The sequence below is a fragment of the Caloenas nicobarica genome, chromosome 33, assembly GCF_036013445.1.
Source record: "Caloenas nicobarica isolate bCalNic1 chromosome 33, bCalNic1.hap1, whole genome shotgun sequence".
NCBI lineage: Eukaryota > Metazoa > Chordata > Aves > Columbiformes > Columbidae > Caloenas > Caloenas nicobarica.
This window is the reverse complement of record NC_088277.1, coordinates 2,503,992-2,518,045: the sequence shown is the minus strand read 5'-3', so window position 1 is coordinate 2,518,045 and position 14,054 is coordinate 2,503,992. Positions and strand designations below refer to the sequence as shown.

The 14,054-nt window shown below is 67.1% G+C and overlaps 1 protein-coding gene across 2 annotated transcripts; it reads left to right on the top strand.

Moving 5' to 3' along the window:
- Positions 1-2,134: 2,134 nt before the first annotated feature.
- ADCY6 (adenylate cyclase 6) lies at positions 2,135-13,960 on the top strand. Of its 2 annotated transcripts, none has more exons than XM_065654310.1 (22): positions 2,135-2,404; positions 3,088-3,922; positions 5,575-5,724; positions 5,802-5,923; positions 6,019-6,130; positions 6,198-6,325; positions 6,795-6,953; positions 7,039-7,180; positions 7,269-7,397; positions 7,973-7,998; positions 8,075-8,222; positions 8,488-8,585; positions 8,667-8,754; positions 8,826-8,942; positions 9,011-9,169; positions 9,756-9,931; positions 10,018-10,044; positions 10,425-10,554; positions 10,646-10,909; positions 12,070-12,274; positions 12,994-13,118; positions 13,200-13,960. In XM_065654310.1, the coding sequence occupies exons 2-22, from the start codon at positions 3,089-3,091 to the stop codon at positions 13,326-13,328; spliced, it is 3,468 nt and encodes a 1,155-aa protein (XP_065510382.1). In that variant the 5' UTR covers positions 2,135-2,404; position 3,088; the 3' UTR covers positions 13,329-13,960. The 2 variants fall into 2 exon arrangements, with proteins under 2 accessions (XP_065510382.1, XP_065510381.1); XM_065654309.1 differs by having other exon boundaries at positions 10,404-10,554.
- Positions 13,961-14,054: the final 94 nt, after the last annotated feature.

Sequence of the window (14,054 nt, the reverse complement as noted above, 5' to 3'; positions counted from 1 at the left end):
CGCATCACACGGGGCCGCCGGGGCGTCCCGGCCGTCCCCGCCCCCGCCTGCCCGCCCCCGCGCCCATCCCCGTGGCGTCCGGCCCGCGCCCCCGCAGCTGGGCAGCCACCGGGGGGCACCGGGGATAGACCCTCCCTGCAACCCGCGGTGCTGCCGGGACCATCTCGGTGGCACCGGGAAAAAGGAGCCCCGGTGCCGCCGCCGTGTCCAGGGCTGCGGAAGCCCCGCCGCCCGCATCCCACCGGGACGGGTCCTGGGGCGGCCGTACCCCCCTCCCCTGAGGGGGATCTGCCCCCGGCGTGGGGTAGGCGGGTCTGCGGGGGGGCCTCGAGGTGGGGGCAGCCTCCCCTGCACACTCGCCCCACGCCCCGTGTCCCCGCCGTGCCCGCGGGGAGGCCGGATCGGGCCCGGTGCCGCAGCATCACTGCGCCGCCCGGCCGGGGCGATGGGCGGCGGCTGCGGCGGTCCCGGGGAGACGGGCGGCGCGGGGGGGGCGGGATCCGGCCCGGGGAGCCCCGGCGGGGTCAGGATCCGGCCCGGGGAGCTCTGGTGTGGACAGGGCTCCCGCATGGCCAAGGGCTGGTCCAAGATGCCCAGCACGGGCTGGATCCAGCCCAGGGATCCCCAGAAGGGGCAGGATCTGACCGGGGGTTCCCAGTATGGGTAGGCTCTATTCCAGGGGATCCCCAGCACGGGCAGGATCCGTCCCGGGGGATCCCCAGCAGGGCCAGGATCTGTCCCAGGGGATCCCCAGCAGGGCCAAGATCTGTCCCGGGGATCCCCAAAAGGGCCAGGATATCTCCCGGAGTTCCCCAGCAGGGGCAGGATCCCTCCCGTGGACCCGGGAGGTCACCCGGGTTGTGCTGGGACCCCCGGGTGTCCCCGAGGTGCCCCCGGCCCGTCCCTCACGCCGGGCTCCGGTGCCCACCCCCCTCTCGCGGTGGGACTTCCGCGTGGGGCCGCGGGGACACGGGCCCGGCGGCAGCTGCTAATTAATGATTAATCTGCGCTCCCCGGGGCCCAACGCTGCTGCGGGGGGGGGTGTGGAGCCCGGCGGCGCCGCGGTGGGAGGGGGGCCCCATCACGGGCGAAGGGGGGTGCCAGGGCCTGAGCCACGCACACCCGTGGGGTACGGGCGGGGACCCCGGTGAGGGGCTGTCCTGCACCTGTCTGGGCACGGGGGCTGAGGGGAGGTGTGTGCAAGGGGCGGGGGGTGTGCAAAACGGGCGTGCATATGTGCATGTGAGTGCAAAGATGTATGTGTGTGTGTGTGCAAACCGGGTAAGTGTGTGCAAGGGTTCATGCGCATGCGAGTGCACAAAATGGGCATGCATTTGTGACAGGGTACATGCAAGGCTGCGTGTGTGTGCGTGTGCAAAACGAGCGTGTGCGCACCTATATGTGTGTGTGCAAGGGTGCAGGTGTGTGGGCACAAAATGAGCGTGCGTGCAAGGGTGCATGTGCACGTGTGTGTGCACAACGGGCATGGATGTGCACAAGGGCACGTGTGTGCACATGTGCCTGTGTGTACAAGGGTGCGTGTGTGCAAACCGGACGTATACGCGTGGGTGCAGGGGTGCATGTGTATGTGTCTGTGCACATCTGCAAGGGTGCGTGTGTGCGTATACACGCATGTGTTTAAGGGTGCGTGCGAAGCAGTACATGCGCGTGTGCAAGGACGTGTGTGAACGTGCACGCGTGTGTGTGCATATGCTGGGGGTGCCTAAGGATTGTGTAGGTGTGTGTGTGGGGAGATACGTGTGTGTGCGCACACGCAAAGAGGTGCGAGTGTGTGTGTGCACGGGTGTGCAAGTGTGTGCACGTGTGTGCAAGGGGCTGTAGGTGCGTGAACAGTGTGGGGGTGCAAGGGAGGGGTACTGGACGGTGTGGATGTGTGTACAGGGGGTGTGTGTGCAAGGGACACACTCAGAACGGGGGGGGCGCGTGTGCAGACACGGGGGTGCCCGGGGGGGGGTGCGTGTGTGCGCGCGCGGGGGGCCCGGCCGCGCGTGTCCCCGGTGTCCCATGTCGCCATGTCGGTGCAGCGTCGCGGTGCGTGTGCGTGTGTGTGTGCGCAGCTCCGGGGGTGCCGGTCCGCCCGCCGCCCCCGCGCGCCGCCCGCGCCTCCCCCGCCGCACCGGGCCGCTCCGGGCCGTACCGGGGCCGCCGCCGCTGCGCCTTTAAGGCCGCCGGCCGGGAGCGCCCGGGAGCAGATCCGGGCGGGGGAGGGCGGGCACCGGCCGGGGCGGGTCGGGCCGGGGCCGCGACCGGGGCCGCCACCGAAGGCCCGGCGTGGGCGCGGGATGGGACGGCGGGGGCGCAGCGCGGCCGCCGTGTAGGAGCGGGCGGCGGCGGGGCCGTGCCGGGGCGCGGAGCCCCGCGGGCGGCGGGGCCGGAGGCGGAGGTGAGCGGGGGCGGCCGGGCCGGCGGCGGGGACCGGGAGCGGGGCGCTGCGCGGGGCGCGGGGCGGCGGCGGGTGGGACAGGAGCGGCTCCCGGGGCGGCAGGAGCGGGGCGGTCCCGGGGGGCTGCCCGGTGACCGGTGCGGCGGCGGGAGGGCGGCTGGCGGGGCCGGGGCGGACGGGCCGGGCTCGGCGGGGCTCCCGGCGGGGCCGGCGGGCAGGGAGGCGGCCGCCGCTGGGGCCGGCCCTTCTCGGGCCACCGTTCGCCGCCACCGCTTACCCGGGCCTGCGACCGGTTGCCACGTCCCGGCTGGTCCCCGGTGCCCCGGGGCCGAGGTGGCCGGTGCAGCCTGTTGGCCGCTGTTCAAGGTAAACAAGGCCGGGACAGCCGGGACGGTTCCAGCTTTGCCGCAGGTCACTGTGCCGGGGAGGACAGGCTTGGGGCGGCCGCGGCAGGGCCAAGCACCGGGACACCGGCACTGGGACACCGGCACTGGCCGCCCCTGCGGGGACCACGGGGCTGGCTTGGGGTCTGCACCCCCCAGGGAGGCTGGGACATCAGGGCCCTTCGCTGCCTGGCCCTCCAGGGTGGGGAAAATTTTCCCTTGCGCTCCCATGGGCATCGGGGTCCCTCTTGGGGCATTGGGATGGGCGACCGAGCGCTGACCCCCACCCGGCACCTGCAGCATGTCGTGGTTCAGTGGCATCCTGGTGCCCAAGGTGGACGAGCGGAAGACGGCATGGGGGGAGCGCAACGGCAAGAAGGGCACCCGGCCCCGCGCCGCCCTCTGCGGCCCCCGCTACATGAGCTGCCTGCAGGACCCTGAGATGGAGCGGGGTGGGGGGCCCCCCCGGGGGCTGCGCTGCACCTGGCAGGAGGACCACTACGGCAAGAAGGGACCCACGAGCGACCTGGGGCTCAAATCGGTGGACCTGGGCTTGGAGGATGGCGAGACCAAGGGTCCGAAGGGGGCCGGGGGCCGCAGTGGTCGACCATCGGCCGGCGAGTGCTGGCGGCGGCTACTCCAAGTTTTCCGCTCCAAACGCTTCCAGTCGGCCAAACTGGAGCGGCTTTACCAGCGCTACTTCTTCCAGATGAACCAGAGCAGCCTGACGGTGCTGATGGGAGTACTGGTGCTGGTCTGTGGGGTGATGCTGCTCTTCCACTGCCTGCCTGGCACCCCACACGTGCCAGCCACCGCCGCCTTGGCGAGCGCCACAGCTCTGTTCTTGCTCCTGATGGTGCTGTGCAGCTGCAGCGCCTTCCCCCAGGACTACATGTGGGTGGTGAGCTACGTGGTGCTGGGGCTCCTGGCCGGGGTGCAGGCGCTGGGGACGGTGGCCGTGGCTCCCCGGAGCGCAGCCGAGGGCGTCTGGTGGAGCGTGTTCTTCATCTACATCACCTACACGCTGCTGCCCGTGCGGATGCGGGCGGCCGTGCTGGCCGGCGTCCTCCTCTCCACCCTCCACCTCACCATCGCCTGGCACCGCAACGCCGCGGACCCCTTCCTCTGGAAGCAGGTGGGGCTGGGGGGACACATGGGGAGGCTGTGCCAAGAGAGTCCTGCCTGTTTGTGGTGTGGGTGGCCCCAGGTGGGACGCCCCACATCCCCTTTTGTGGTTCTTCAAGTCTCTCTGCAAAATTGGGCTTTTCTGTGACATGGAAAATTCTGGATGTGGGAGGGGCCCCTTGGCTGCCCAGAGAGGGGGGAGTCCCGTGCCAGGGTCCCGTGGGTGCTGCCTCTGGTGCATCCAGGGGTCGCGGCGCTGCCGCAGCCCCGCGCGGGTGGTGAGGGGGCCCCTTGTCCCGGCGGGGCTGTGCACAGACCCACCATTGTGGGCTGTACGGGGGTGGGGGGGGCACCCACAAAACCCCTGTTGTGGGGCCAGCGGAAACCCTCGAGGGGGATGCAGGGCCAGGGCGCCAGGGTGGGGGGCTGGCTGCCACCCAGAGGGGGCCGGGACCCTGGCGGTGTCCCCTGTCCTGCCTGCCCAGGGGTGGTGGGTGCTCCCAGTGGGGTGCTGCATGTGTAGGGAGGCACAGGGGAGTCCCCTTGTCCCCAGGGTTGTGTGTCCCCAGCAGTGCCTTGCTGTGCTCCCCCTCCTTGTGCGGGGCCACTTGTCACCCTCGCCCTGCCTGGCCAGGGTTAGGGCCACGTGCTGTCCCCGTGGGGCACAGAGTGAGGAACGCGACGCTGGGGGGGCCAAGTCCAAGAGGTGCAGGGGGTCACAGGAGGGGAAGCCCCCTGAGCGGGGTAACCCCCACAGTGTGAGCAATGGGGCCGCAACCCCTGGCCAGGGGGGGATGCGACAGGGACGGCGGGTGCAAGTGTCCCCCCCTAGCCTGCCAGAGCACTATAAATAGCCCTGGCCCCGGTCCCGGGGGACAAGGACAGGGAGGGGGGGAAACCGCAGGGCTCCCGCTGCCGCCATCTCCGCTTCCTGGCCCCCCCAGCTTTCTCCGCTTCCCGCAGGCCCAGGGGGCCTGGCCATGTCCCCACACTCCTCCCTGCCCCGGGTCCTCGTGTCCCCCCTGCATCCTCATACCCCCCTGCCCTGCGTCCCCAGGTCCCCCTGTCCTGGTTTCCTACATCCCCAGGTGCCCCATGTCCCCCCTGCACTCAGTCCCCAGGTCCCCCACATTCACCCTGCTCTGGTCCACGGTGTCCCCAAGTCCCCTCTGTTCCCCCTACCCTGGGTGCTCATGTCCCTGCATCCCCCCTACCGTGGTATCCTGCAGCCCTAGGTCCCCTCTGTCCCCATGCCCTCCGTCTCCAAGTCCCCCATGTCCCTGTGACCCCCCCGCCTTGGCGTGCCATGTCCCTAGGTGCCTCACATCCCCCTCTCTCCGCTCCAGTCCTCAGATCTCTGTATCCCCACATCTCCCCCAGCCTGGTCCTCTGTGTCTCCAGGTCCCTGCATCCCCACATCCCCGCCAGGTCCCTGTATCCCTATACACCCTGACCTGGTCTCCCATGTCCCCAGGTCCCTGCATCCCCACATTCCCCTACCTTGGGTCCCCAGGTCCTCATGTCTCCCTGCCCCACGTCCCCCCTTGCGGCCCCTTGTGACTGCACCCCCATAGCAGAGCTGGGGTTTTGGGGTGCAGAGGAGGGTGGCAGAGCTGGCTGGGGATTCCCGGGGGGTCATGCTGAGCCCACCTCCCCCACCAGCTCAGTGCCAACGCCCTGATCTTCCTCTGCACCAACGTGGTGGGGGTCTGCACCCACTACCCGGCCGAGGTGTCGCAGCGTCAGGCGTTCCAGGAGACCCGCGGGTACATCCAGGCGCGTCTGCACCTCCAGCGTGAGAACCGCCAGCAGGTGGGTGGGGGGGCCTGGGGGCTGGGGGGGCCATGGGGACCCCGGCCCCGCGCTGACGGGGTGATACTGGGGGGCAGGAGCGGCTGCTGCTCTCGGTGTTGCCCCAGCACGTGGCCATGGAGATGAAGGAGGACATCAACACCAAGAAGGAGGACATGATGTTCCACAAGATCTACATCCAGAAGCACGACAATGTCAGGTACCGCAGGGCTGGGGGCGGGTGAGGTTTGCGGGGAGGGTCCAGAGGGATGTGTGCGTGTCCCCCCACTGAGGCCACGCTCTTCCTCCCGGCAGCATCCTCTTTGCGGACATCGAGGGCTTCACCAGCCTGGCCTCGCAGTGCACAGCGCAGGAGCTGGTGATGACGCTCAACGAGCTCTTCGCTCGCTTCGACAAGCTGGCGGCAGTGAGTGGTGGGGCCGGGGGGGTCCTGGGGGTCCCTGAGCCCCCCTGACCTGCCCCTTCCCCGCCAGGAGAACCACTGCCTGCGCATCAAGATCCTGGGGGACTGCTACTACTGCGTGTCGGGGCTGCCTGAGGCGCGCGGGGACCACGCGCACTGCTGTGTGGAGATGGGGGTCGACATGATCGAGGCCATCTCGTGAGTGGGACAGGGCATAGGCGTCCTGGCTGTCCCCGGTGCCACCGCGACCCTGGCGGGCTGTGCCCATGTGTGATTCTGGCACATCCCTGTTGCCACCACAGCCCTGGGGCACTGCGCCCATCCCTGGTGCCACCATGACCCTGGGGAGCTGTGCTTGTCCTCGGTGCCACTGTGAGCTGGGGGCCTGTGCCCCTCGCTGGTGCTGGCATGTCCCTGGTGCCACCTCAGCCCTGGGGGGCTGCGCCTGTCCCTGGTGCTGGCATGTCCCTGGTGCCACCTCAGCCCTGGGGGGCTGCGCCTGTCCCTGGTGCTGGCATGTCCCCCGTGCCACCACAACCCTGGGGGGCTGTGCCTGTCCCTGGTGCTGGCATGTCCCCCATGCCACCACAACCCTGGGGGGCTGTGCCTGTTCCCGGTGCCCAGCAGCCCAGGCCATGGTGACACAGTGTGCTGGTGCCGTCTGCAGGCTGGTGCGCGAGGTGACGGGGGTGAACGTGAACATGCGCGTGGGCATCCACAGCGGGCGCGTCCACTGCGGCGTCCTGGGGCTGCGCAAGTGGCAGTTCGACGTGTGGTCCAACGATGTCACCCTGGCCAACCACATGGAAGCGGGTGGCAAAGCCGGGTGAGCCAGGACGGGGATGCTGAGCTGGGGACCGGGGTCGGGGGGCGGGGGGGTTCAGCTCCTCATCCCCCCTCCCCATCCCCAGGCGCATCCACATCACCTGGGCCACGCTGCAGTACCTGAATGGCGACTACGAGGTAGAGCCGGGCCACGGGGGTGAGCGCAATGCCTACCTCAAGGAGCACAACATCGAGACCTTCCTCATCGTCGGCTGCAGCCAGAAGCGCGTGAGTCAGGGCGGGCATTTTTGGAGGAGGGTGGAAGTCAAGCGGGGGAAGCCGGGGCTGCCCCTCTCACGGCCACATCGCCCCGCAGAAGGAGGAGAAAGCCATCCTGGCCAAGCTGCAGCGTGCCCGCGCCAACTCAACCGAGGGGCTGGTGCCACGCTGGGTGCCCGAGCGCTCCTTCTCCCGCACCAAGGACTCCAAGGCCTTCCGGCAGATGGTGAGCGGCCTCGGGGGGGCGGTGGGGGCCCCCAGTGCCGCGGTATCGGCCGCTTGCTGCCTTCCCCAGCCCTGCCCGCACCCCGCCCCGCTTCCTCCCGCAGCCCACGGGCCCCAGCAACCTGCGGGTCTCTCCCCATCCTCAGCAAACTTTAGGGATCCCCCCACCCTCACCAACCCATGGGGATCCCCAGGTGCCTCCCTTGTCCTCAGGAGCCCTTGGGGATCCACATTATCTTCACCAGCCCATGGGGACCCAGAGGTGTCTCCCCCGTCCACAGCAGTGCTTGGGGATTCCCCCATCCTCACTGGCCTTGGGGACCTTTTGGGGTCCCCCGTCCTCACTGGTGTCAACCCCCCCCGGCCCCCAGACCCTTGGGGACACCCCTATCCCTGCTAGGCTTGGAGAACCCTTGAGGATTCCCCCTCCCCATCCTGGTTACCCTCAGGACTCTGTCCCACATCCTTGGTGGCCTTGGTCACTCTGGGGGATGCCCCGTGTCCTTGTCCCTCTGAGAGTTCCCCCCATCCATACTGGTGGCTCTGACACCCCCCATCTCCCTTGTGTCTCCCCAGGGCATCGATGACTCCAGCAAAGACAAGTAAGTGTCCCGGGGGGGTCACAGCCAGCCCATCCCGGGGGGACCCGGAGGGACCCTGACCCAGCCGTGTCCCCAGCCGTGGTGCCCAGGAGGCCCTGAACCCCGAGGATGAGGTGGACGAGTTCCTGAGCCGGGCCATTGACGCCCGCAGCATCGACCAGCTCCGCAAGGACCATGTCAAGAAGTTCCTGCTCACCTTCCAGACGCCCAAGTTGGAGAAGAAGGTGGGGGTGTCCCTCTGTCCCCTGAAGTCCCCTCTGTCCTGGTTTCATGGCACCCTCCACCCTCTCCATCCCACCTGTGGGTCACCTCTGTCCCCTCTCATCTGTGGGGTCCATTCCATCCTGATGGCTTCATGGTCCTCCCTGTCCTGGCCCCTCCATCCTCTCCTTCCCATCCCCTGTGGTCCCCTCTGCCCCCCTCCATCTCATCCCCGGGGTCCCCTCCTCTGTCCCCCTCGGCCCAGCCCTGTCCCCCCTGTCCCTGCAGTACTCCAAGAAGGTGGACGATCGCTTCGCTGGCTACGTGGCCTGCACCCTCCTTGTCTTCTGCTTCATCTGCTGCCTCCAGATCGTGGTGTTCCCCCAGTGAGTGCCGCAGCCCCCCCCCAAAAAAACCCCACACCAGTCCCCCCACCCTCTGATGCTCACAGCTGCCTCTTTCCTCAGCTCCCCACTGATGCTCGGTGTCTACATCAGCATCTTCATCCTCCTCGCCACCATCCTCTTCGTCTGTGCCGTCTACTCCTGTGTCACCGTGAGTCCAGGGCCAGTGGATGGGGGTGTGGGGGGGCTCAGCGGAGTGTGACGGGGATTTTGCCCCCCCAGCTTTTCCCTGCTGCCCTGCAGCGACTGTCCCGGAAGATCGTCCAGTCCCGCACTCACAGCACTGTCATTGGCGTCTTCACCATCCTCCTTGTCTTCATCGCCGCCTTCGTCAACATGGTAGGGACGTGGGGCTGGGGGGCGGGGGGGGCGCGGGTCGCCACCTCACCCCTCTCGCCCCCCTCCAGTTCACCTGCAGCCGGGTGTCCCTGCGGGACTGCGCTGCCCACGAGCTCAACGTCACCCCCGAGGCCGTGGGACCCTGCCAGCTGCGCACCCTCAACCTGTCCCTGGGGACCCCCGCGGGGCCCTGTCACCACCACGGGCTGGCCTGTGACTTCCCCGAGGTGAGACCTGTGTGGCACCCATGGGTGCAGGGCTGGGACGGGGTCCTGCGTGGGCGCCAGCAGGCCAGGTGCTCTGGGTGCTAGTACAGGGTCCCTGAGGATGCAAGGTGCTGGCAGGGGGTCCCCATGGGTGCTGGAACAGGGTCCCCACAGATGTAGGGTGCTGGCAGAGGTCCTTGTGGGTGCAGAGTCCTGCACGGGCACTGGTGCAGGGTCCCTGAGGGTGCAGACACAATGTCCCCAGGGGTGCTGGCGCAGAGTCCCTGAGGGTGCAGACACAATGTCCCCAGGAGTGCTGGCGCAGGGTCCCTGAGGGTGCAGGGTGCCAGCATGGGGTACCTGCAGGCACAGTATCCCCAAGGGTGCTGGCATGAGGTCCCCAAGGGTACAGGGTGCCAGCACAGTGTCCCCACAGACACAGGCTGCTGACGTGGGTCCCTGCAGGTGCAAGGTCCTCTGTGGGTGCTGGCACTGAGCCCCTGAGTGCTGCCAGGGGGTCCCCATGGGTGCCAGGTCGCTGTGGGTTTGGGCTGCTGGTGGGAGTCCCCGTGGGTGCCGGTGTCACTGCGGGGTGTCCCTCTCGCAGTACTTCAGCTACAGCGTGGTGCTGAGCCTGCTCGCCTGCTCCGTCTTCCTGCACATCAGCAGCATCGGGAAGCTGATGCTCATGGTGGCCATCGAGGCCACCTACCTGGTGCTGGTGGAGGGGCCCCAGGCCACCCTCTTTGACAACGCCGACCTGCTGGTGGTGGCCAACGCCCTGTGAGTGACCCATGTCCCCCCGCTGTCCCCGCCCTGGGAGCTGCGTCCCCACCCTGCTAACCCCAGCTCCTCTTCCCCCCGCCCAGGCCCTTCAATGTGACCCAGGGTGAATGGTGAGCAGGGGACTGGGACCGGTGGGGAACTGGGAGGAGGGGGATAAGGGTGGGTGACAGCAGGAGAGTCCCCTGGGGTCTATGCTGGGAGGGTGGGTGCAGCTTTGGGGGCTGGGTGCAGGTTTGGGGTCCCTGGGGTGGGTGCGTCTTTGGGCATCCCTTGGTTGGGTGCACCTTTTGGGGCTGGATGGAGGTTTGGGGTTTGGGTACATCTTAGCGGGTCCTTGGGGAGGGTGTGGGTTCAGGGTCCCCGGGGTGGGGGCAGATTTGTGGTCCCTGGGGTGGGTGCATCATAGGGGTCCGGGTGCAGGTTTGGGGTCCCTGGGGTGGGCAGGGACTGGTCTGGCGTCCCCTCTCAGCAGGGGGGTTGGTACCCACAGCTCAGTGGAGGGGAAGGTGGCTCTGCGGTACGTCACCCCCGTCATCCTGGCCGTCTTCGCACTGGCACTGTACCTGCACGCGCAGCAGGTTGAGTCCACCGCCCGCCTCGACTTCCTCTGGAAGCTGCAGGTAGGACCTGGGGGGGATGAGGGACGAGGGGACGGGACCAACCCCCTCCCCGCACCCTGGGGCGGCTCCTGCATGGTGCTGGGTGCCACAGGCAACGGGTGAGAAGGAGGAGATGGAGGAGTTGCAGGCGTACAACCGGCGGCTGCTGCACAACATCCTACCCAAGGACGTGGCAGCGCATTTTCTGGCGCGGGAGCGGCGCAACGACGAGCTCTACTACCAGTCCTGCGAGTGCGTGGCCGTCATGTTCGCCTCCATCAGCAACTTCTCCGAGTTCTACGTCGAGCTGGAGGCCAACAACGAGGGCGTTGAGTGCCTGCGCCTGCTCAACGAGATCATCGCCGACTTCGACGAGGTGCTGGAGGGGGATTGGGGTGCAGTGGGGTGGATCATGGGGATGGGGGTGTGGGGATGGGCTGCGTGGGGTTCTGGAGAGGCTGTGGAGCAGCATGAGTGGGGGCAGGAAGATGTGGTGCAGGAAGATGGAGTGCTGGAGAGACCATGGAGCAGTGTTCATGGAGCTGTGGGATGGGGTGCAGGGGATGGGGTGCACAGGGCCCCAGAGAGGCTGTAGAGCACTGTGCATGGGGTGCAAGAAGATGGGGTGCCCAGGGTGCTAGAGGGGCTGTGGAGCACTGTGCATGGGGTGCTGGAAAGAGGTGGTGGAGGGGTGTTCATGGAGCTGTGGGATGGGGTACAGGGGATAGGGAGCAGGAGGTGGGGTGCACGGGATGCTAGAGAGGCTGTGGAGCAGCATACATGGGGTGTGCAGGAATGGGGTGCAGGGGATGGGGTGCACGGTGCCCCAGAGAGGCTGTAGAGCACCATGCATGGGGTGCAAGAAGATGGGGTGCACGGGGTGCTGGAGAGACCATGGAGCGGAGTTCATAGGGTGCACAGGGATGGGGTGCTAGAAGATGGGGTGCAGAGGCTGCTGGAGGGGCTGTGGAGCACCACGTGTGGGGATGGGGTGCAGGGGATGGGATGCACGGGGCTCCAGAGAGGATGTGGAACACTGTGTACGGGATGCAAGAAGACGGGTTGCTTGGGGTGCTGGAAAGGCTGTGGAGCAGTGTTCATGGGGTGCAGAGGGATGGGGTACAAGATGGGGTGCCCGGGGTGCTGGAGACCATGGAGCAGTGTGCATGGAGCGTGGGAGACCATGGGCTGGGTGGCAGGAAGATGGGGTGTGCAGGACCCCGAAGAGGCTGTGGAACCATGTGCATGGGGTGCACAGGGATGGGGTACAAGCAGATGGGGTGCATAAGGTGCTGGAGGGGCTGTAGGGCACCATGTGTGGGGACGGGGTGCAGGGGATGGGGTGCACGGAGTGCTAGAGAGGACATGGAGCAGCATACATGGGGTGCAAGAAGATGGGGTGCACAGGGTGCTGGAGACACCACGGAGCACCGTGCGTGGGGTGACCACAGGCTGGGCTGCAGGCAGCCGGGAGGGGCAGGATCCCAGAGAGGTCATATGGGGGTGACACCACCCCCCCATCTCTGTCCCCACCAGATCATCAGCGAGCAGAAGTACCGGCAGCTGGAGAAGATCAAGACCATTGGCAGCACCTACATGGCGGCCTCGGGGCTGAATGCTGCCACCTATGACCGCGAGGGCCGGAGCCACATTGCGGCACTTGCCGACTACGCCATGCACCTCATGGAGCAGATGAAGTACATCAATGAGCACTCCTTCAACAACTTCCAGATGAAGATCGGTGAGCGGCCTCGCACGCCCCTCACACGCCCCTCTGCCTCCCTGCACGCCCTTTGCACGTCCCTTGCAGGCGGTGAGGTGGCCGCCCGTTCTTGCACACCTCGTACCTTATTGCACACGCGGCTCTGGTGCGTAGCCCTTGCACAGGGGAGCTTTGCATGCCCCCTTGGCTTTGCACGTACAGCCTCCGCACACCCCTCTGCACAGGCAAAGCCTTGCACGCCTCTTGCATGCCTCTGCCCTTTTGCACACACAGCTTTTGCGGAGCACTTTGTATGCAGGTCTTTGCACGCCCCTTGGGCGTTGCACACCCATTTGCACAAGCGAAGCCTTGCACACCTTTTCCCCTTTGCACGTGCAGCCCTCACACACCCCTTGACACGTGCAAACCCCTGCACATCCCTTTCTTTTTGCACACATCGGCCCTTGCATATCCCTATGCACGTGCAAACCCTTGCACACCCCTTCTTTCTCACAGATCCTGGTCCTCACACACCCCTATGCACGTGCAGACCCTTGCACACCCCTGTGCATGTGCAAATCCTTGCACACCTGGGCCATTGCACACCCCTGTGCACACACAAACCCTCGCACCCCACTTCCCCTTTGCCTCCACCCCCCTTTGCCCCCCTCTTTTCCCCTCGCATGCCCCCGTATCCCCACCCGCAGCCATGGGGGGGTCCTGTGACACCCTCTTTGTCCCTTTCTGACCCCCACCAGGCCTGAATATGGGCCCGGTGGTTGCGGGGGTGATCGGAGCGCGCAAGCCCCAGTACGACATTTGGGGCAACACTGTCAACGTCTCCAGCCGCATGGACAGCACCGGCGTCCCCGACCGCATCCAGGTCAGCGGGGGGGGCGGGAGGGGGGGACAGGGCCCCCTTAGAGTCCCCCCTAACCGTCCCTGTGTGTTCCACACCCCCCAGGTGACAACGGACCTGTACCAGGTGCTGGCGGCCAAGGGCTACGAGCTGGAGTGCCGGGGGCTGGTCAAGGTCAAGGGCAAGGGCGAGATGACCACTTACTTCCTCAACGCCGGCCCTGCAGGGAGTTAGGGGGGGCCCCGCATGGTGCGTCCCCCCGCCCGGGACCTGCACTGGGGTCAGGCAAAAAAGGAAAAAAATCCCCAAACCCATGTATTTAAAAAAAAAAAAAAAAAAAAAGGGGGGAGAAATGGACACAAGGGAGGTGACTGGGGGGGAACCCCCTGCTGTGTGCCCCCCCCAGGGTGGGGGGATTGCCCAGCACTGGGGGGTTGGGGAGGGGTTGGGGTGCAGCCCGCCCCCCCCCGCCCTTTGCCAAAATCCCCCACGTGCCAAAGAGGGGACATGGGGCCCCCCCGGGGAAGGGGCTGGGGGGTGTCCCTGTCCCCTCCATGTGCCAAACTGAAGTGCCGCCTGCCGGGGGGGCGCACAGGCCAAGCACCTTCATGCCCCCCAGGGGCTGCCAGCGGGGAGGAGGCGGGGGGAGTGGGGGCAGCTCCCCCCTCCTTTTAAATGCAAAAAAAAAAAAATGAAGTGACTTTTTCTTTTTTCTTTTCCTGTTTTTTTTGAAGCTGTTTTGGGGCGGGGGGGCTCAGCCCAGGGGGGCTGCACTGCCCCTCCTTCCCTCCACCGCAGCCCTGAGGTACTTTGTCCTTCGTGTGTACAGATAAATTAATTATATATAAAACTCACTTTGGATACGAGCTGTGGCCTGGTGTGTGGGGCCGAGATACCGGGCGGGGGGGGGGGGGGGGGCGGTTGTGGGTGGGGGCTGAGGTGCAAACCGGGCTCCCAGGC